Source organism: Pezoporus wallicus, unplaced genomic scaffold, assembly GCF_028554395.1.
Source record: "Pezoporus wallicus isolate ANWC-B61680 ecotype Strahan unplaced genomic scaffold, APGP_CSIRO_Pwel_v1 contig_8702, whole genome shotgun sequence".
Classification (NCBI taxonomy): Eukaryota; Metazoa; Chordata; class Aves; order Psittaciformes; family Psittacidae; genus Pezoporus; species Pezoporus wallicus.
The window spans coordinates 2,130,718-2,152,900 of NW_026636754.1; the positions used below are offsets into that span (position 1 = coordinate 2,130,718).

At 46.1% G+C, this 22,183-nt stretch overlaps 1 protein-coding gene across 10 annotated transcripts in view; it reads left to right on the forward strand.

The window, feature by feature from the left end:
* TNRC6C (trinucleotide repeat containing adaptor 6C) overlaps positions 1-22,183 on the forward strand; it is a 316,602-nt gene that overhangs the window by 14,749 nt on the left and 279,670 nt on the right. For all 10 annotated transcript variants that reach the window (XM_057401440.1, XM_057401435.1, XM_057401443.1 and 7 more), the window contains exon 3: positions 20,673-20,738. In XM_057401440.1, coding sequence (XP_057257423.1) covers positions 20,676-20,738 — 63 coding nt within the window. In that variant the 5' untranslated portion in view covers positions 20,673-20,675. The remainder of the gene's footprint in view (positions 1-20,672; positions 20,739-22,183) is intronic.

A 22,183-nucleotide genomic window follows, 5' to 3' on the forward strand; every position in this document is an offset into this window, starting at 1 on the left:
TGCACCACTGATGTTAAAGATAGAAGTGAGGAAGGAATTAAATGTCTGTGCTTTATTTTCATCCCTATTTGTGAGGCGACCAAGCTCATACAGTGATGGACCAACAGCTGGGGTTTGGAGAGAATGCAAGCACAGAGCCTTGGTGTGAAAGGGATTGCATTAAATTAACCTGTGAGAGGTCACCTCAAACCTGCTCAAAAAGCTGGGCCAGGACTGGAACCTGTTGCTGCAGGGAGATGCTCCTGCAATGGTAATTGAAATAACTACAGCCCAGTGTAACAGAGGGGAAATCGCTGGCCGGGGAACGTCGCATGAGCTGGCAGCAGAAAACAGATGTTCCCCACTACATTTGCTCTCTAAGTGAAAGTACAACAGATGCAAAACAGCATTAAAATGGTAGCAAGGCTGTAAATACAGCTTCTAATTACCACACCAGGTAATGTCAATCGCAACAATCCAGATTTCTCCCACGGATGCTCTGCAAGCAGGTGGGATGTATAAAGTCTTTTAAAAGATGGATTTGCTGGGGATTTTTTCCTCCCCCCTTTTATGCAACATACATAAGCTCGCTCACTTAGGGCAGCAGAGGAGAGTGTCACAGCCTTTCTGCCTGATGTATCTTTGGTACAGGGTGCTGAGAATAACCAACGAGATGAGAACAGAGTGTTAAATGCAGAGATTTGGGGATGGGGAGAGGTGGGTGGAGGAAGCTGCCTAGTACGGGAATAGTGTGAGCAAGAAGGGAAAGGAAGGAGCAGAAATGAAAAGCTACAAGAGACAGCGTGAGTGACAGGGAGAGAAAATAGCACAGAGCAGGGTGGCCCCAGCTGACTTCTTGGAAGGTACAGTGTTTGCTGTGGGGAGGAGGGATTTGGGATCCTCCTGGCTCTGGCAATGCCTGACTGGTGGTATATAAAGGGTAATGGATGGAAACGCTGCCCCTTGATTCTCTGCTGACCACTCTGTTCACAAGTCTGATCAGGGGTTTATAACCCTGCCAGCCGCAGAAGCAGCTCAGATCTCACACATTAATATCACTGGCACTTTCCCCTGCAGCTCCTGGGGTCCTCCTGTCCAATTTGGGAGGTTGGTTTGCACTTCATTCCTTTCTTCTAAAACAGGAAAGACTCTCTTTTCAGAGGTGATTTGGTTTTTGGAGCGGGTGGGAAGGCATGTGGTGTCAGGATAGGGTCATTTTTAAGGTGGAAAGGCCTTTTCAGAGGCTATTGCAGCTCTTCCTGAAGGTGGAAGATTGTGACTGCCCAGGTCCTTGTGTGCCATACCTCTTCCAAATTGCACTTCAGGCATGGAGCCAACCTAAGACATAACTTGGTGTGGAATACCAGCAAGACCATGGGACGCCCTGGAAAGGACGTACACGTTAGCAGAGGCACACCAGTGCCTACACTTAGCAGCCCACCTGGACGGAGGATCACTCTTCTACCAGAGCTGATCAGTGATTTCTGCATTGCTTTAGCAGGTTGGGCATGTTTCATGGATTAATATGGAGATATTTAGAGCCTGAATATATCATGAAAGAGAGAGAGAAAAGCATTTTCTTCTCTTCTTCCCTGTAAGTGCTCTTCCAGCTTTGTTGCTCTATCTGCTGTTGATGGCTGCTGGGAATAACGTGTAGGCACTGAAGTGAGAACCTGCAGGATAGTCATATATTACACACAAGCATGAAGATCAGTGCCTGCCCAGAGTTTATCCCAGATGTTGTTGTGTATTACAGGTACGTCTGAAGCTGATGCTCAGCTTCTCTTCATGCTCCAAAGCTCACTTGACCACAAACCTGCACGTAGCCCTAGAGAGGCAGCCGGCTGCCCCCTTGGGATATGCAGGGGGGAACAACTGCCTTTGGGCTGCCTGGGGAGGGCAGGGGATACCCAGGCTGTACCTGGCTGGGGCACAGCACAGGGCCCATGGTGCTGCTGCAGCCCTGCATGGCCCCACAGGGCCCGGTGAGGAGCAGGGTTGTGTTTGCTGCACACGCGTACGGTGAGAGCTGTTATACAGTCACAGACCAGAAAATCCCCTTCTCTCCTCCCAATCAAATTAGGAGGAGAGAGCAGCAGAAAGTGCATTAACTAATCAAACTGTGATTTCAAATTGATTATTGCAAATTGCCAACCATAACAATTCTCCTAATGGCAGTCATTTAAAAATAAAAAATAACAAAACCAAGAGCCTCCATTAGGCGCTGTGCTAACCCCTCCTTGCTGGGCGAGGGCTGTCTGTACATCACAGCCCTTGCACAGGGCTCTCTCTGTGGCTCAGAGCCCTGGATTAGCCCCTAAACCGAGTGGTGTGGGAGCAGATGCTTGGCTTTCTGCCGGTTCTGACCCTATCCACCGTCACCTGGCACGGGGATGCTGGTGGCAGCCTTGTTATGGGAGCGCTGCCTTGCTGATGGCAGGCATTCCTGGAGCCTGGATGTGGGCAGCAGCCCTGTGCACCTTCCCAGCAGTTTCCCTGGCAACCAAGTCATCCTGCCAGCAGCCAGCCATGTCAGGAATAAAACAAGATGACACTGCAGCTCCTCAACACAAAAGCCCAAACCACAGAAACCCCTCCGAAACCTGCCTCCTCCTCCCCCCCACCCCAAACTGTTGGCTCCTTCCTCCCAGCTCCCACCCTGTGTTTTAGCAGGCTGTCCTGGAATGCCCTTGTGCGGGGAGGAGCACAAAGCACTGTACTTAGAATCATAGAATCATAGAACAGTTTGGGTTGGAAAGGACCTTCAGATCACCCAGTTCCAACCCCCTGCCATGGGCAGGGACACCTCTCACTAAACCATGGCACCCGAGGCCTCATCCAACCTGGCCTTGAACACTGCCAGGGATGGAGCATTCACAACCGCCCTGGGCAGCCCATTCCAGTGCCTCACCACCCTAACAGGAAAGAATTTCCTCCGTATATCCAATCTAAACTTCCCCTGTTCAAGTTTGAACCCGTTACCCCTTGTCCTATCACTACAGTACTTCAAAGACTGCCAGTCAGGTCAGGCACATGCTGAAGTGATGGGAAATTGGGAAATGGCTCCTGCATGAGCTGCATGGTCCTGCCTGGATCTTGGTCATGTTTCTCCATGTTTTCTCCCTGGACAACTGAGTGGTTTGCTTGGCTGTGGGTGTTGGAAATGCTATGGGACCAGGAGTTTGAAGGCACCTGAACTGTATCAGATTCCAGTCCGGCAGAGATAATGACAGCAGTGCTCCTCCACTGCCACAAACATGGCATAAGTGTCCATCAGGTTTTGGGTTTCCCACTGTTCTCTTGTCATGGCCATTCTCACAGGGCCTTTGTGGTGCCTTCAATGGACCTGAGGCCTTGTCATGAAAGGGCTTCAGTGGCTGGTTCAGTGATGGAGAGTAAGCTGGCTGTGTGTTTTTCATGGAGTTTTACATGGTCTTGTGTTGTGGTGGCAAGATAAGGAGCACCTACCTAGAAGATGGGTACATGTGTTAGTGGTTTTTGTGGAATTAACCCTGCAATGTAAAGACAAGGCAGGAGTATTTTTTGGATCCATATGAGGGATGGGGCACAAGTGAACATGGAGGGTCTAGAAATCTTGGAAAGTGGGATAGAGAGAGCTATAGTGAAATCTGTTGCTCCTAATAACACCTTCAGGGCTGAACACGTGTGTGGACACTTATAGAGGTGCTTCATACAGCACCTCTACAAGCACCTCTAAACCAGCTAGTATTGGGTAGTCTTTGTTTCTCAGGTCATAGCGATTGTTTTTGTTCTTCTTTTTGTCTGTTAATACAAAATATCTGTCTGCAGGTCTTTCAGTCTGATGGCTTTGTCCAGACCTATCTTCTTTTCTGAACTGCTTGAACAATACCTGCAGATTTTACAAGGTATCATGCTTGTAGCCCTAGCTCCCTAGTGAAGCAAGACAAGGCTTTCTTTGTGTTATAAACAGGCCACCTCATTACTACTTCACGTCATATACAACCTAACTCCTGATTGCTGTAAGTGTTTCCTCCAAGGCGGCTTGCCTCCCAGACTTAAGAGTTAGACTTGCAAGAGTAAAACCTCATAGAATCTCCTTTCCATTGGATGCATAGAGTGAAACTAGAGATCTACTCAGTTGCACATGTTGAGTAAACAATGTGTTTGTCAAAAGTGTTTGTCAGATTTGTTTCTCTGTATAAAGCAGTTTTGCTTTGATACTTGCTTCTTCCAGTGTGTACATCAAATTCACTCAACTGGTAGTCATGTTTGGGAACAGAGGTTCTGGTTTCACTTGCTACTGATGCCTCCATTTGTATCTAATCAGCGTTATTAGTCCAGGAGCTCATAATCATGAGAACTTGTGCCCGTGTTGCCTGATATTTATACTAACCCATTGGGGTTGAATGTAATCACCTTCTCTTTTGATTACCATAAACATTTGATAACCTAGCTGTTTCCAACAGTTGGAGGAGGTCTTATCACTGTTCTCGAGGGAGTTTGTTTCTCTAGTCAGGGACACCTACCTAACGACTAGAAGATAATTTCTATGGAAAGGCTTATCCTGTTTGTACAGGACAAGTCTTGGGGACTATAGAGTTACCAGGTAGGCACAATTGTTTGTCTCTCTGCAAGCAAAATATTTCTAAGGTGGCCAAAGCATTGCTGCTCTCCTGTCTGCTTATGTTGAGGAGCACTTGAGCTCCATCCTCTCCTTCCCTTGGGTCCATTAATGTTCACAGAGGCCTGGAGATTCCCCTTCTTCTTGTCCTCCTCAACCTGAAAGGGAGAATGGCATCTCTCAAAGGAAGGCAAATGACCTGGTTGTCTAATCCGCTTCTAGTCATAAATGCCCACCTTCTAATTCTTACTTTGGAAAGACCAGATGATTCTTCCAGTCATGTCCCACCAAATGCCATCACTTGCTCATCACATGGCTCATGAACTGTGCCCTGCTCTCTGTCTGGGGCTCACGCACGCTGCCTCCTCAAGCTCTTCGCCCTTGTAAGTGAAAAAGCAAGAGGGCAGAGCTGTGGGGAGCAGTCACCTCTGGCAGAATGGTTAACAGGTTCAGCACAAGGTTTTCATTTTCCTTGTATTCTTTTTCTTCTAGGGCTCTGGAAAGAAGGGGGGAAATGAAGGAAAAGAGAGAAGATTTGATGGAAAAGCTGAAATAATAAATACAAACTCTTCTGAGTGAGTGGGAAAGTAGGGGAAGTGTAGAAAATATTTAGGAAAAATTCAAAATAATGTTTTAATCTGAATATAGAAAACAGAAATATTTGTGTGCTGCTTTTTCTGTTTTTCTAGTAGCTCCATTAAAACCTCAATAATATAGAGGAGTCTATTAAAGGTTTTCAAGATGAAACCAAGTTTGGTCATTATCACTAAATGGCTCTTTGGTGGGCTGTATAAAAAGAGTCAATGGTCTCAGTGTGGTTCTTAGTGGAAACATGCTCAAACTGCAAACCCAAGATTTCTGCTGGCCTTACATCAGCACTAACAGATGCTGCAGGGGATGAGGGCAGGTTTCTGGGTCTTCTGCTGGCCTGTGCTAACACCCTGTTTCCAGAATTAGTTCTGCCCCCGGCATGGAGGAGGCAGCAGCTCTAGGGTCCTTTCTTGGGGCAGTTTTTCCAGTTTTAGCTCTGGGGGAATCTGCACCATGGCTGCTCTTGCTGCTCCTGCAGAGCTCTCGTAGGAGTTGGAGCCCAGCAGCTTTCATCTGCACTTCAGTCAGGCTATTACTATATATATTTTTAAACTTGTACATCTCTTCCATGAATACAGACAGGCTGATGAGTACAGCTTTTCTTGGCATTCTTTCGTCCTTTGTTAGGACTCTCTCACTTGTGAAGTACTTCAAGTGCTAACCCTTCCCTTCGAGGACTCGCACATGGTGTTGGGGGGACGTTACAGCAAAGCCTTGGTGAGCCTTAACTGCGTTCAACAGCAGCATGTTGCAATCTCATTCGTCTTTCCTGATCCAGGAGACCCCAAATGGTTGCAGAGAACTGATTGACCCTTGGAGAGAGATTTTACGATGCATAAACACCAATTCCTGGGTGCCAAAGGAAGAGAGCCAAATTGAGACCTGAGAATGAGGCTTGCTCTATGGGATAGCAACAAAGCCAACTCTGTCTCTTGGAAGTGAAAAACAGAGGCAGCAAAAGAAGAGATTTTCTGGGATCTGTCAGTTTATACTGTCATTTTCCTTGGTCTATTGCCAAACAGCTACAGTCTGCGCTTGGGGAAAACAAGGGGATGAGTCAGTCTTCTCCGCTCAGGTTGTTATTGGCACCTCTTGCAGGCTCTAACTTAGACTCTGATTAGTAGATTTGAGCTCTCAGCTCTGCCATGTCCCACTGTTTGTCAAAGGACCAGTCTTTGGCCATAGGGTCTGATTATCTTCACACAGTCAAGACAAGTCCAGTCCATTAGAGGCTTAGCAGAATGGGAAATTAGAAATTCTACAGCCATCCTCTGGGAGAACTGCCCATATTTGAGTCAAAGAAGCAGCCAAAGTCCCCTCTAGAGGTTTTTGCTCCCAAAAGGGATTTGGCATTGGGTCAATACAGAGGAATGTCATGTGTGTGTGGCTCATGCTTGGTCTTTTGTGCAAGGAGCACAAGGAGATGTGGATGCACAAGGGTTGGTTCTGCAGGGCCAGTTGATGGCCCAGCTGTGGCTCTTGGTACCACAGCTCAGCCATCCAACATCACAGGCAGGTTGGTCTTGTGAGCATCTGGGGCTCTGCAACGCAATAATCCAAAAGCATACTTATGGGGCAGCTGGCCCTGCTCAGAGCCCCTCTGCAGCGCTGCTGCACAATGTTTTTTCTTGTAGGGAATGTCAAAAGAGGTAAAATCCAGGAGGGATTTTTGTGCCCGCCAATAAACCAGCAGGGCTGGTGAAGAAATGCGAGCTCAGAGCTGAGTCACGTTGCTGTGTTCAAGTCGTGTTGGACACAGGAATTTATTCTTCTGAATTGTCACCCTGATGGACTCTAGAAGGGTCAATGTCCGTGTTTCTGTGGAAGGGAACACTGCCCAGGGCTTGCACTAACAGCTATCATGATGTCTTTGGTGATCTTGTAGCTGATTTTCTTGCTAAGAAGGAAGAGTTATTTGTTTTTAATACTGTCCCTGTTCTGTTTTAATGGTAACTGGCTGATTGATGCCAGGTATGACATGGACCTGTTAGGGTGTTGGTTGCCTGCACAACCTGAGCCTGTGTGGCAATCCTTACGAAGAGGTCACTGAATAAATATCCTTGTATATTTGAGGAGATGAGGACCTCTGTGTGCTCAGTTCCTGCTGGATTCAGTACCAGTGGATATGCTCAGACTACACAGCTTTACGTGCCTGCAGAAGTACTGATCCATTGTAAACAAGGGAGTCAAACCTGAGGCTTGGTCTATGTGGAAATTTTCCAGACTCTTTCATCTATTGCTCATAAAGTTCTGATGAATACATTGTGATCCAGAGAGCTGCTATTTTCTCTGTCATGCAGCAAGTCAATGTAATGAGAGCAAAGTTCCTGACTGGGCAACCTGCTTAGAAAATGTACCCATTTCTTTTGAGATTAGTGTGCTTCCTCTGAGCTTTTCTTTTATCATGGATACAATTGTAGTTGCTTGTGGATGGACATAGGAAATTATCTCATACCGTGTGTGATTGGAAAAACAACCCACCCCGGTTGCATTTCTCTGTTCCCCGCAGAGAACTTTATCTTGCAGATTGAATTGCAAATAGCAATTCCAATGGAGTTACAAAAAATAATTTTCCGAGCTTAGTTTCTGCTAAAAAGCAGGTCTGAAAGCAAGGTTTTGTTTTAATTAACCAGGTGGTTTGTAATCAATTCTCCCCTGGCAGGGATGAAAGTGCTAGTTCAGTGGTCTAATTGTGAAAATACTAGCAGGAAACTGCATCTATAACCAGGCAAATAAATTCTCTTCAAACGAACACTCATGTCCAAAGCTAATCTGAATGCTAAATGCAAAAGATATTACGTGGGATTTTTCTTGATGTTTTACTCTTGTTTGGACATTTGTGCTGTTTAACTCTGCAACTACCTGTTTGTTATTTGGCTGAATTAAACCCTGCTGCCTTCGTTAGCATATACAAGAGCTTAGTAATACAATCAGGCACTAATGCGTTCATTTTCTACTTGACTGCTCATTCATTGAGATGTTAGTACATAAGAAGAATATGAACAGGGTGACTGGGATGAACTAACCAATTCATAAGGGATGATCTGAAAATGCAGCTGTCTGAGGGAGATGGCCTCAGCGCAGACTGAACTCAGCAGAGCTGGAGGAGACCCCAACAAGGTGGGGTGCTCAGCCCTGAGCTGAGATGCCGCCACCTCATTTCCCCCAAAGTCCCTTGGGCAGAGTTTGCCAGGAGGCAGCTCAGAAGCTGCAGGTTGGGTCCATCTGGGGCAGCTTCCCACTGCACAGAAACCCAGAGACCTTCTCTGAAGCTGTAGAGATCTTTATTTGCAAGGGCTGAGTGCTGGTAGGGGAGAGCAGCCAGGGTTTCCCCAATGACAACTGCTCCTTTCTGTTTGCTTTTCCCCATCCCAGCCCCTGCCAGGAATGTCATCGGTGGGTTTTTTTCTGGTTCTGAGCCGTTTGCTCTTACTGGTTTTACTCTGACTTCTCTCTTGGGAGTTAATTATTACAGATCTGCGTAACCTTCCTGACTGCAGACAAAAAAGCTGAGCTGAGGTGCAGACCCGTGGCTGGCATCCACTCTAAGTCAGGGCTGGCTTCAGAGGTGTGTAAAAAGCAATCAGGTTGCTTCCATCTGTGTGTCTCGAGCAACAGCAGTGGTTTTGAAAGCCACATTTTCCCTGCATTAGCAAATCTCCTCCACCTGACAATGCTCTCGCAACAGGAACTGAGCATTGCCCCTTTATTGCCATTTTCAGTTGAAGACATGGAGACTCGAAAGAGCTAGGTAACTTCCTAAAGGCTGCTTGCATGTGTGCTACATCAGAGTGAGGAGTCCTACCTTTGTGCCCTGCAGTGACCCTGAATCCTGGCTGCTTCATATAGGAGCCTCCTGCTCTTGCAGGAAGGTTGAAAGCAACCTTTTAGTGCAAGGTTGGTCAAATTATTTGCATGTAGATTTTCATCTCTCTGCTTTGCAAACCTTAGATGTCCCCTCCATGCTCAGCCTTATTAATACTGCTGGTGCACATTTTCTTACACTTGGACTAGGAAATGCTCCTTTTCCTTTCAGCATCTCTTTGGTTCCTACAGACAAAAATGTTGTCTGGGTTACACTTGACTTGACAGTAGATCTGAGAGGAACCGTTTCCCTGCTCATGTCTTGGCATGTCCTGGACTTCTTGGGTACAATCAAGATCAGGACTCCCTGTGTTACAGACAACTCCTGTTTCCTACAAACAGGAGTGCTGCATCCCGAGCTGTTGGTTCAGTCCAAGAAAGGGATGTGGCAGCTGCCTTTGTTTCAAAACAAAGTAAGTTTCAGTCCAAGAATTGGTTTACTGATGTCCAGGAGCAGTTCAGTGATACTGTCATGTGGAATGACGCCCACTGGCAGAGATCACTGTGAATGATGGTCAGGTGATCAATATCTCTTTGTGATTAACCCCAAAGTGATGTGCATGTGTACTGTGTGATGAGCACTAAGGTCCACCCTTCCCACCTCCCTATGTGTTATGCCTCTAGCAGTGTATACATTGCAATCCTGGTTTGCTTTCCTACAGGAATGGATGGGATTATTCCCTTTGGGAGTGAAGGTGGGTTCCTGTATTGCTTCATTCACATTAAACCAAAAGATTTGCAAGTCAATTCCAAGAAGACTGAAATCAGAGAAGATGCTTGACAGGGGTGCATCTGTCCTGCAGAGTGGGGGCTGCATGGGCAGGGGAGTCAAGGGCTCAAGGAGGCGAGAGTTGAAAGAGATTTAATAAAGACAGGGCAAGATTAGCTCGAGCTGTGCGTGTGTCTGTGTGTGCCTGGGTGCCTGCGCATCTCCGTGTGTGGGATTTTGCTTCCCCATTCTTTCACCGCCCAACGTTCTTTATTGTCTCTTGCAGGTAGATCACTCGTTGCTATAAATTTTCTTATCTCCAGTGCTTTTCCAATTATGGATAACAACAGGAAAGCAGTCATTGGTTTCTAAAAGGTCATCAAGATTTAGGGCCCGATTGGGAAGGGGATGACTTATGGAGTTAGCTTGTGTAAATCTGGGCAAGTTTTATGCACAAGTCAGGCACGAAATGTAAGCGAGATTCATAAAAAACAGAGATTTACACAGGCTTCAGTTAGTGGAAATCAAAATGGTTATGAAAATTTCCTGTTCTCTCTATGCCTGTTTATGCAAAGAATAAGCTTTAAATGTGTTTTTCAAGTGCCTGTGGTGCTGACGAAGGACTGTCCTGCCAGCCCTGGGCAGTGAACCACTGCCTGTTCAGAGGATGCTCAGGGAGGTCAATATGAGTTTCTCCCGTACCTTGCCTTGCTAGTCATCTAGAAGTGACCTGCTCCATGCCTGAGAGGGCAGTTTGGTATTGTCTGAGTGCTGGCAGTGTCTAGTGAAGGTGATGGCTGCGATGGAGCTGCTTCCCAGGTGACACCAGGATTAATGCTGCTGTGTCTTTGCAGCCACAGAGTCAATGCAGACCTGTAGGACTTCGTTCATTGAATTTGTCAGGTTTGCAGCTGATGTGAGCCTGCCCAGACACTGGTTCTACATCACCTGCTGTTGGCTGGAGAGAGAACAGTGAAGGCTGCAAGCCCCAGAGGCTGTGAGCAGAGGAGATGCTTCAATCCCGAGATGTGGTACAGGCAGCAGCTACATCCCAAAGGTTGCTTGCCTTACCCAGGTGCTCAAAGTGTCCATCAGCCTCTGTGGTGAAGCTACTGCTGCTGTCAGTGACATAAGGTGACAGCCTGTTTCCCATTGGTATTGCAATGGCTTTTGTGCATATGCAGTGATGTCTTACTGCAAGGCCTGGCTCCATCTCAAGTGGCGCAGCTCATGAGAATAAGAGTGAAAAATGTCTCTTTTGTGTTATGTCCTGGCCTGTCCCAAAGCATCCCTGGCCATCAGGTTCCCCTTCTGCTTTCCTCTGATGCTGACAAACCTCTAAAAAGAGGCTTTTCTTCTAGTTGCAGGAAAATAACATACATAGAATGGGTTTCCAAGCTGTAAAATTCTGCGTTTTGTGCAAAATGCAACGAGTAACAGGCATTTCAAGGGAGTTCAAGGGAGAAGGGGAAGGACTGCTGACAGCTAGCTCACTTTGGACTCTTAGCTGAGGCACAGGAGTTACGAGCCTCAGCAGCTCAGCTACTGGACAGCCAGAGGGCAGAGAGAGGAAGGTCTGCCCGAGGACAGGTCATCCTGTGTGGAGACCTGGATGTCCATCTGGAGATGTCTCTTGCTCTGTTTCCTGTGGAAGGATGCCTGGGTGACTGTGGTCCCACTAACACCATGTTACATGGGAGGAGCTCAGGTTTCAAGGGGTGAGGTGATGGGGTGAGGGTATCAGCACTGCAGAGCATCACCAGATCAGGGCATGGGCACACACAGCTTTCCTGCAAGGCTTAGAGGTCTGCAAGAGAGGCCGAGTTCAAGCATAGCACGGGAAATAAAGACAAGGCATAAACATCAGCTTCCAAGGCAGGGCTGTTTTCCAGACACACAGTTGTCCTCTTCTCAGGAAAAATGCCATATAGATACGTTTTCCAAAGCATTTACATGGCAAATGGCTGGGAGCGTGGCAAGTAGCCAGAGACGTAGGCATTTCTGATCATGCACCCGAATGTGATGTACAACAAACCCAGCAGATCTGCCCTCTAAACCTGCTTAGAAACACAATTCAGAGGTGGTACAGAGGCGTCTGGCAATAAAAAAGGTGTTGGGAGCTGCCATGAGCTACTTAACCTTCTGACTAATGCACGAAGTCATTTCTGTCACAGCTGTCTGAAAAATACCTTTGCCAATTAAGTTAATTCAATCAAATCCCTTGTATCCAGCAGAAAGGGCAGAGCAAATCCAGGTGAGGGAGAGAGAGCAGAGCCCAAATTCCCCTCTATGTCACACAAAAGCAGAACAAAGGGCATTTGCGTGCATAAATATTTATAAGTAATTGCACGGCAGAGCCACAGCTTAACTGTTGCACCCATGAAGGGATGGAGTGACTTGGGGAACCAGCAAGTGCTGGGTTTAGAGCTTCTGATTAGAGCTTCACTGGTTCAAATGCAAAAAGGATGTGTTGAAGGTCTGTTGGTCCAAGGGAGGCTCCACTCCCTGCATCACTCAGAGGTGATACACTGCTCCCTGCTTGCCTACTTACCAAAGCAAAACCATGCAGAGATGCCAGTGTCCATCTCCAGCTTGGAGAGCAGAGACAAACATGAGCAGTGGTGGGGATCAGTGCTCCAGGGCTCTGTGTCTTGCAGTGTTGAAGCCTCATCTCCGTAGTGGATTTCTGCCCTTCCTCATACCTCCCATCTGGACATGTTTTTGTTTCCAGCTATTTCTACTGAGAAATAAAGCATTTAATTTTTAACGTGGTAAACTTCTATTTCTCTGCCCCACTGTGCTTGGTGTCATCAACCCAGGGCTTGTTCAAGCTCTCCAGAAAGTGTGCCTCAGCTTAAAGGTGCCATTTCTTGACACCAGTGCAAGTCTGTATGCTTTCCCCACCTACCTAAAGCTGTTGTGTGAGGAGTCTGTGGCAACAAAACTTCATGTTGTAGCGAGATAACAAATACTACTTGTCCAGTGAGTGATAATATCTCCTTCAGCCAGATGGCGGAATCACATGCTTTGGACAAGGTCTGTGATGCACATTTTTTGTGGTATCCATGAACTTGCAGTATAACCAAACCTTCAGAAACTGAGCAGATTTAGCCACTTGTCATGTGAAATGCAGAATATTTTGGACCACGGCTGTGTTACAAAGGTGGGAGTATTACCTCTGAGAGGAAAAACCTGCATCTTATGAAGCATCCTCTGCTGTTTTTTGTACTTGCATTGCCTTAAATTTGAACTAAGTGTGCATGTTGCTTCTCCGTAGAGAGTAATTTTGGTTGCAGCCACTTTGGAAGCAGGATATGGCCATAGGGTGGCTATGGCAGGGCAGGGAAAAGGCAAACAAGACTCTTCTTCCTTGACCTGCTCAACCTCGCCAGAGTGGCCCAAGGTCTGCCTAAATGAGGATGTGATACACCCAGCAGCAGGAGAGGTCAATCAATCAGGGGCTGCCCATTGCTGGTGCAGCAATGATTAAACTGGGCTTTGCCACGTTACGTTGTAATTTGGCTCCCTGCCCATCTGTCTTGCCATGTTAAATATATCCATAGCTATGAGGAGGTCATGGTCAAACCCAGGAGATCCCAGCTCATGTAAATTATCCTGCTTATCCCCCAGCCTCATAAGAGCTTGTAAAAGAACTCATAGATGTAGGATCCCCCCTCCAGCCCTGGGGTTCATGCAGCATCTGGGCCTAGCAGCAGTTTTCCCCTCCAGGGACAAGGAGGAAGGAGAGAAAAATTGTCAGTTCCTTTATTTTGTCTCTTCCGCCCCCCCCCTTTTAGTCCTTATTTGCAGGACAAGGAATGGCAACTGAGTGAATGCGCTGGTTTGCAGACTGACACCAAGTGAATACGGCCACTGGTAATAACCACCTACAAGCATTTATCACTTCCACGGATTATAATGTGGGGAGCAGGTGTCTGACCCGCGATGACAAAAACATGGAGTGCTGGTAGGAAGGAAGAAAATAGATAAGATGTCATTTTTCAGCACAATTTTTCTCTCTTTAATGTTCTCCTAGATTATGGAAAACAATCATGGGATGGGGAACGCCGATGTTTTATGGTGTCAGTAGGGTTTAAGGTTTTAGCTGCTAAAAAAAAGAAGTGATGCTGGATCCTGGATATTATGGGGTATTTATAGGATGCACCAAGGTGGGCTTTTTAAATTTATTTACTTGAGTCAAGAAAGATAAATGGGATTCTGTATCCAAGTACTTGTATCCAAAGGAAATTAAAAGGAACACAATCCACTTGAACTTGGCCTCCACTTAGGGCAGAAAAGTGACACAGAAATGACCCTTCTTAGATTAAAGAGCTGCTCATGCCTCAAAGGAGGTGGTAGAAATTAGTTTCTAAAGCCTTTCCTTCTCACGTATTTTCTGCTTCCCTTCATCGCTGCTTCTTTCTCTCTACAACTGCTACCAAAAAATAAAAAGAAAGAAAAAAAGAAACAAAAATCCACTAACTTTGCTGTGGTATGTCCCACTAATGTATGTTCTAAACACACTCTTCTGTGTGACCCATGAATGCTGCCTTAATGCTGACTTCAGTTTTCCATCACTGAATGTATTTCAAGATGGAAAATGGTTTTAACTTTCCTGATGTGCAGTTTTGGGTTTAAAACCTCATCTCTCATTTTAATAATAGTAATAATCCTATTCTGAGCTGCTTTCATGTTTTCCATCTGAAGAGCTGGCAAATGTCCTGCGCATTTAAGCATCACAACATCCTAGAACCGATGAGGGCAAACTGCCAGAATTCAGATCCACTTCATTGCACAGATCAGAGCTGTTTGTAGCTGAAACCTTGGTTTAGGCTCATTATTGCAATGTATTGATGGGAAAGAAGGAACTGAGAGGCAACGGGACGTTGCAGGTCAAGGAGCAGCCCATCCCCATGTTTTCAGGCAGGTCAGCTTGGCAGCGCTGTGTCTGGCTGTGAGAAATGCTCACTACAGATGCTGAGGAGGTGACAAGCTTTGTGTTGCCTCCAGATGTGGATGAGTTAGTTCAGGACATTTTGCAAACTGTTGCTGCTGTTGATCACTAAGGGAACACCTTCTGCTAGGAGTGATTTGCTGAGGTGGGTATCTATGGAGAAGGCTGTCTTTAGCACTGGAGTGAGGGCAAAGCGGTGCCCAGGAGTCTCATTCCTGAATGAAAAGAGCCATGAAGGAGCTTGTCACAAGAAACAACAGATGGAGAGGACAAATAAAAGCATGGGGCTTCCTCCAAAGCCTGACATCCCCACCCAGAACCACTTCACAGCTCTGTGTGGCTGACCAGGCAACACCACCACAAGGGAGCTACCAGTTGCAGCACCAATAAAGAAGAGAAATGCCAGTGCAGTCAAGAGAAAGCGGTGGTGATAGTAGTAGGAGATTCTGTCTTGAAAGGTGCAGAGGCACCTGTTTGATGGCCTGACCTGCTCTAGAGAAGGCATGTGAACATGTCCCAGCAATGTGTGCTCGAAGCCCAGAAACCACCCCTTGCCTGGGCAGCATCAGAAGGGGTGTGAGCAGCAGGTTGAGATCCTGCCCATCTGCTTTGCTCTCATGCAGTTCTGTGTGCAGTTCTGGTGTCCTCAGCATGAGAAGGACATGGAGCTGTGGGAGCAAGCCCAGAGGAGGCCACAAGGATGATCAGGGACTGGAGCACCTCCTGTATGGAGACAGGCTCAGAGAGTTTGGGCTGTTCAGCCTGGAGAGGAGAAGCTACGTGGAGACCTCAGTGCAGCTTCCCATGTTTGAAAGGGGCTACAAGGATGCTGGAAATGGATTCTTTATCAGGGACTGTAGAGATAGGACAAGAGGTAATGGGTTAAAACTTAAGCAGGGGAGATTCAGGTTAGATCTAAGGAAGAAGTTCTTCACTGTGAAGGTGATGAAACATTGGAACAGGTTGCCTGAGAAGCTGTGAATTCTCCATCCCTGGCAGTGTTCAAGGCCAGGTTGGACCCAGGGGCTTGGAGCAAGCTGCTTTAGTGGAAGGTGTCCCTGCCCGTAGCAGGGGTTGGAACTGGATGAGCTTTAAGGTCCTTTTCAACCTTTCTATGATTCTATGATTTCCTCCCTCTGTGGCTGATTTGGATGACTGTGATTGATCAATGTCAGCTAATCCTAGAGGTGATTTGGAGCAAGAGACTGCCCAACATGTATGATGGGTCTTTCTTCTTTGTTAGATGGGAATAAACCAGACTTTCCTTCACTGCAGATTTCCAAGCAGAGAGGTCTTTGTTCACCCATTGCACATCCTGTGCCCTGTTCTTCCCTCAACAGCTGCAGTGTCTGAAGTCATTGCTAAGATCCCTGTTACAGAGTGACCCCCATTCTTGCCAGCACTGCTTCACGCATCCTTTCCATGCAAAGGAATAGCCCATGTGGGATGCCACAGGGATGGCAGTTTGTGCCTGAGAGGGAGGAAGGAACAGTGTCTCAAAAAGACAGGCACCGCAAGCTTGCCCTGGGCAATACATATGGTATAGAAGAACAACACAGTAAACCACTGTTAGCAATGGAGGGGGGAAGCAGGGGACAGAAAGTAGAGGTGGGTATGGGAGAGAAACTCTGGACTGCAGTGATGTGCAGAGGTGTCTCTGCCTGCACCCAGAGATGTTCTCTCTCCTGCAAACCAGAGCACTCTGTGCATCAGCACAGTCCATCCAGCTGTATTGCACTTTGGAACCACAAGACCACAAGGTGATCGCTGCACATTCAGATCAGCCTCTGAAGCAGATCTCCATACCCTTGAAAGTCAACCCATCAGAAATGATGGGGAGAAGAAGAATTCAAAAGCACGCCTCTTTTTGTCCTTGCTGGGGTGATTTTTTTGATAGAAATGCTAGGGGAGAGAGGCTTTTTGTATTGTTCTACCAAAGTGAAGAAGAATAAGGATAAAATGTTGGAGGTGGTGGTAAGGAATTTAAGGGGTTTGCTTGTCTCTATTCTGTAGCAACCTTCTGCCTAATAATCTGAACAGAACTGATAATTTGGAAGGAAAGATAATTAAATTAAACAGGCAACCAAAGTGGAGGAATAAGAGTTCTGATGAAGAAGGGCGGCTGGGGAAAAAGTAGAGGAGGTGGCAGGGAAAAGCAGCACATCTCTTTAAATTGTCAATCTCTCAGGGCAAGGTTGCTGCAGACATAATGAGTGTCCTAGTGAATTATCTCCCACTTTTATTGTCTGGTGCTACCATGGAAAGATGGGGAGGTGGGGAAACTAACTTTTTTTTTTTTTTTTTTGAATTTGGACAGACTTAAAGAAGTGGCATCAAATTTGAAGGGCACCCAATCAATCTGTTGTCCTAGCTGCATGAAATTGTATTTCCTTGCCACTTCATATCTTATTTGCAGCAGCTGGGCTGTAAGTCATTGGTGATAACATTCTTTATTATGCAGCCGTGTTTATGAACTGTGCCTGGAAAGAGATGATAGAAATATGCAGCAATATGCAAAGGGGGGGATGCTGGGGGGGAGGGGGAATAAATGCTAGTTGCTAGGGCAACCGTGGGGCTATTTTGGGCATCAAATTTTGCAGATGATGAAAAGCATTTTCATGTGATGGTTGGTCTCTCTGGGAAGAGAAGGGGAGAGAGGGCACACAATAATCCAGGAAGATAATATTCAAGAAGGCAGTCATTTAATTTTTTTCATATATAAATACAGATATAGTTTCAGTTGTACTGGAAATGTGTTAAAACCAAAGGAGCCAGTACCTCCTAGTTCAGAGGAAGGAGAGCTGTTTTAAATAATTAAATAGGAAATGGCATGCTAGTAATTTGGGAGGTTTCCTACAGCACTTGGCACAGTCTAAATCTATCCAGTGCTCTTTGGGAAGCACTGCATGGGTCATGCTAGTGTCTGCAGTTACTCCTCCTTGCACCCAGTCCATCTCACCCCAGCTCTCTGCCCCAAAGGCTGTCTCCATCTCTATCACAGTAGCAATCAAGCCAATTAATTCACAAGCTTTTTTGTCATAGGTTAAAAATCCCCCAAGTTATCCAAGACGGCTCTTGACTCTTGTAAGGATCAAATGATACCCATTGTTGAATCCCATCCAAATGCTAAGATTCATGAAAAATGGGAACTGCTTTCAGGTGGTTGCCCTCAACTAGAGATCTTCAACCTGGAGGATGTGAGCTGCTTCCACTATGCCAACACAGGGGGCATGGGCACAGGCATCCTGGGGCAGAAGCTGGAGATCCTGCTGGGAGGTATCCCAGCACTTTCAGTACTGAGGTTTGGGCTTGGGAACTGACAGTCTGGACACTTGATGCTTGCGCCTCTGCCATGCTTTGAGCTGAAGGTCATATTGAAGAGCTGTCAGGGCCAAGGGTGCTTTTACAGAATGAGCACAGGTTTCTTGGTTTTGGGCTGTGACAGGGCAATACCAGAGAGCAAAGGCTGGTCACAGCAGGGAGCGAGGGGGTGAAATCATCTGAGTTGGTCTCACCTGGGACCAGAGTGAATCCTCCTCTTCTGATAGGTCCTGGGTGGGAATGCAAAGGTTATTAGGGTTTTACACCTTTGCCTGGGGACCTCTTGGAGCTCGAGGGCAGGAGGTAGGTGAGCAGGCAGATACGACAGTGCTTGGGGAAGGTGAAGCAGGACTGTGAGCAGGCTAAGAGCTTGCTCTTATCTCCCAGCTTCTGACTTCCCTGAGTGCAAAGTTTGCTTATGCTTTAGGCTTGTTCTGTTGCAATGATGCTTTTCTTAATTTGATTTTACTGAAATCGCTCTGAGAACAAGCTCATGAGTGTTTGCAGCCCCTGCATGATCGCTCTTGCTCGAGCCATTCTTAAAATCCCGGGGACTCTAAATATATTGGCACATTAAGCGGGTTAAAATGAACTGCGCATGTTTTCAGCAAGAAATCTATCTCAAATGCAATATAATGTGACTCTCTTATTGCTCTAAAGTTGTGTTTTTAATTAAGTAGTTACGTGTGGCAGTGAGATTCTTCTTGAATAATTAAATCAAGGTAGCTTAGTGAATAATTGTAAAGCGAATTGCTCAGACCATCAGGCTGCTGTTGAGACAGTCTGTTTTCTTTCAGGGAATTAATCCAAGTGATGCCTGTTGCTAAGAAAGTAGTAGAACACTGTGCTGGGTAATGGGCATTTGTCTTGGTATGCTTTGTGCCTCAGAGCTGCAGCTTTCTAATGTTGAATGCCCATTTTTCAGTTGTCTTCTCCAGAAACAAATGCTGATGGGTTTCCACTTTGCTTGTTCCCTTTCCCTTAATCTGCTGCCCTGGGTAGTTCAGTTCAGAAGGCTAAAAAAGGAGTGGGTGATCATTTAGTTACTAAACAATGCAAGCACAGACCTGATTTTACCAGTTCTTGTGCACATGAAATGGCTTTATGGGCTGGTCTTCCAGCTTTCCACCAAGGCAGAGCTGAACCAGACCCATCTCTTCCACCCTGGCATCTAGTTCAGAGTTTTAGTTGCTTGTGTGTGTTAATCTGGTATTCCAGGTGTCTCACTTGGCATGTAGTAATTCTCTCACTGTTAGATATTCTGAATATATATATATATATATCCCATTGTATTAAACTTCATTTACCAGGAGATCAAGGGGAAATCCTCTGCACAAACATAGACACCCATCCACATGCACGGTGAAGGAAAATGACTGCACACTGTAGAAACAAGATTTTTTGACAGATTTGGGTTTCTTGAAAGTCTGCCTTTTGTTCTTTAGTAGCTTTCCTTCCTCTGCCCAAGTAATTATGTCCAACAAACATAAGCATTACACAAATTTCAGCTAAGCTGATTCCAGAGTAGCTTGTTGGTATTTTCAAAGGCAAAACAAAGAATGAATTGGAGAGAGCCTGGCCACTGTCCTGACGTTATCCTCAGGCATCAGCAATTAAACACTGATTTACCAGCTGATGTTTTGTTAAGGTGTTTATTCTGTAAGCACAGTGTCCCCAAGGAGTGATGCAGATCCTGGTATCTTATGGGTTTACTTCTGTGAAGTGGGATTTTTCCAAAGTGCCTCAATAATTTCGGAGTTCAGCATTTGGGTACCCTTGGAAATCCCATTCCTGAATCTCCGTTATGCGTTATGAGCCTGCAGCCCTCAACAGGGACGTTATTTCATGCTCTAGGTAACAGTGTAAATCTGTGTGTTTTAGCCCTGCACTGGCTTTTCACCAGGAGAACAACTCACAGAGATACTTTCTCTGTATCAGACTCAATTCCCCATGCATTTTCTAGAGCTTTCCTGCTGTCACCTTTGGTTTTGCCTCAAAGCTTCAAGCATCTTTAGACTGAGCTGAGCTCTTAGGCAGAAGCTCTTCCCTGTGAGGGTGCTGAGGCGCTGGCACAGGGTGCCCAGAGAAGCTGTGGCTGCCCCATCCCTGGCAGTGTTCAAGGGCAGGTTGGACACAGGGGCTTGGAGCTGGATGACCTCTTTCTGTCTGTGTTTGCATCTCTATAAAATAGATATCAGCACCAAGAGGGGCAATGGCTAGGGTGAAGGAGGAGCTGCAGAAGTGCAGAGCATCCTTACCTGTTAAAGGCTTGCTCAGGTTTTGATGAAATGTCAGATTTGGAAAGTTTTTAGGGGACCTGTCCCACTTGTTACAGAAGCTGTTACCTTTTTCCCATTACTTCCCATTTTACAGTCTTCTCTTTTTAAGGCTTTTCCTGTGTGTTCCCAACCACTCTGTCCCTGCAGAATGGGCTCACTGCCTTTTGCTGTATTGCCGTATCAGTGCTGAGAAACTGGAAACTTCCATTTCTTCATTTCTGGACCTTCCCGCACTTGAGCAATGAGAAATGCTGAGCACTAAGTTGAAGCTGTCTTTCTGTGCACTGTGTAGTGTAAATACTGTTGGAACAAACATGGGTATGAAAGCAGAGAATAACACAAATTCATTTCATTTTGTTTTTCTCCCCCCAGGACATGGAAGCTTCTGCCTGTGAATTTAATACCAAAGACAGTCGGGATCTTGGTGATGGACAGAAGGTCAGTCTTTTTTTTCTCTGATTCATTCAAAACTAAATCATGCTACTTAACACTGATGGCGTTGATGTCTTCTGCTTTACAAAACAAAGATGTGGCCCCTGGTTGGCAAAAAGGAGTCTGTATCTATGCTGAGATTAGCTGTGACAGAGGTAGGCAGACTGGGATGATGGCTTTGGTGCAGATGTGAAACCCAGGCTCAGTTTTACTTAAAACTTGGGTTCAGGGTCATGCTCTGATGCAGGCTCTTTGTGTAGCTCTTTTGTGCAAGGTATGAAAATCATAGAATCACAGAACAGTTTGGGTTGGAAAGTACCTTAAGATCATCCAGTTCCAACCCCCTGCCATGGGCAGGGACACCTCGCACTAAACCATGGCACCCAAGGTTCTGTCCAACCTGACCTTGAACACTGCCAGGGATGGAGCATTCGCAACCTCCCTGGGCAACCCATTCCAGTGCCTCACCAGCCTCACAGTAAAGAACTTCTTCCTTATATCCAATCTAAACTTTCCCTGTTTAAGTTTGAACCCGTTACCCCTTGTCCTGTCACTACAGTCCCTAATGAAGAGTCCCTCCCCAGCATCCCTACAGCCCCCCTTCAGAAAATAGATGAAGGTATCTTGGTTTGATGGTTGTATCTGAGACTGTAAATCTTGCCTGAACATCTGAAGTTCTTCTGCACCTCCCCAGATCTCCTTTGGTAATTCACATGTTCCTTGCTCCTTTTTTGGACCAAAGAAGGGGTTGTTTAGGACACTCTGTGGTCTGTGGATACTCTCTGAGTAGGACAAGTATCTAAAAACAAACACAACCCCTTTGCAAATATTTGTTTGAATGTTCTGGCTTTACTGTTTATATCCCGTTTGCATGTGGGATGTGGAAAGATGCGTTTTAATCCAAACAGTGACAAAGGTGACGGCTTTGCCATCCAAGATTTCAACATAGCAACTGTTGGGTTGTTGTTTTTTTTTTTCTCAGAGCAGCCTTATTTATAACAGAGGAGTGTAAATGAGAGTAAGAAAAAATGCATCTTCATGTGTCAGTTTTGATCACCTCACTTCCAGTTTTAGCTTGCTGGTTTTAAGCAGCTCTGCTTCCCTAGGAGGCCCTTTAGCTGTCCTGTCCAAGTTTGTTTCTACACATGCATTTGTGTTTCACCAGCCTTCAGGTAAAACAGGCTTTTGTGTACTATGGAATTTTCATAGCATTGCTGGGGGGGGGGTGGGGGAGATTTAACTTCTTGAGAAGTTTGTGTGTATCAGTGTGTGTTTATACATCCTTGATATATTTATATATATGAAATATGTAAGTGTATTACTTAGATATATATTTTGCAGTAACCCAAATAACCCAAATCTGTCAGGTCTCCCTCTAGCTGGTTGATTCCTGCCCTGGGCAGGAACAGTGTGGTTACCCCTTAGCAGACTTTTGTGAGTACCAAAGCCTA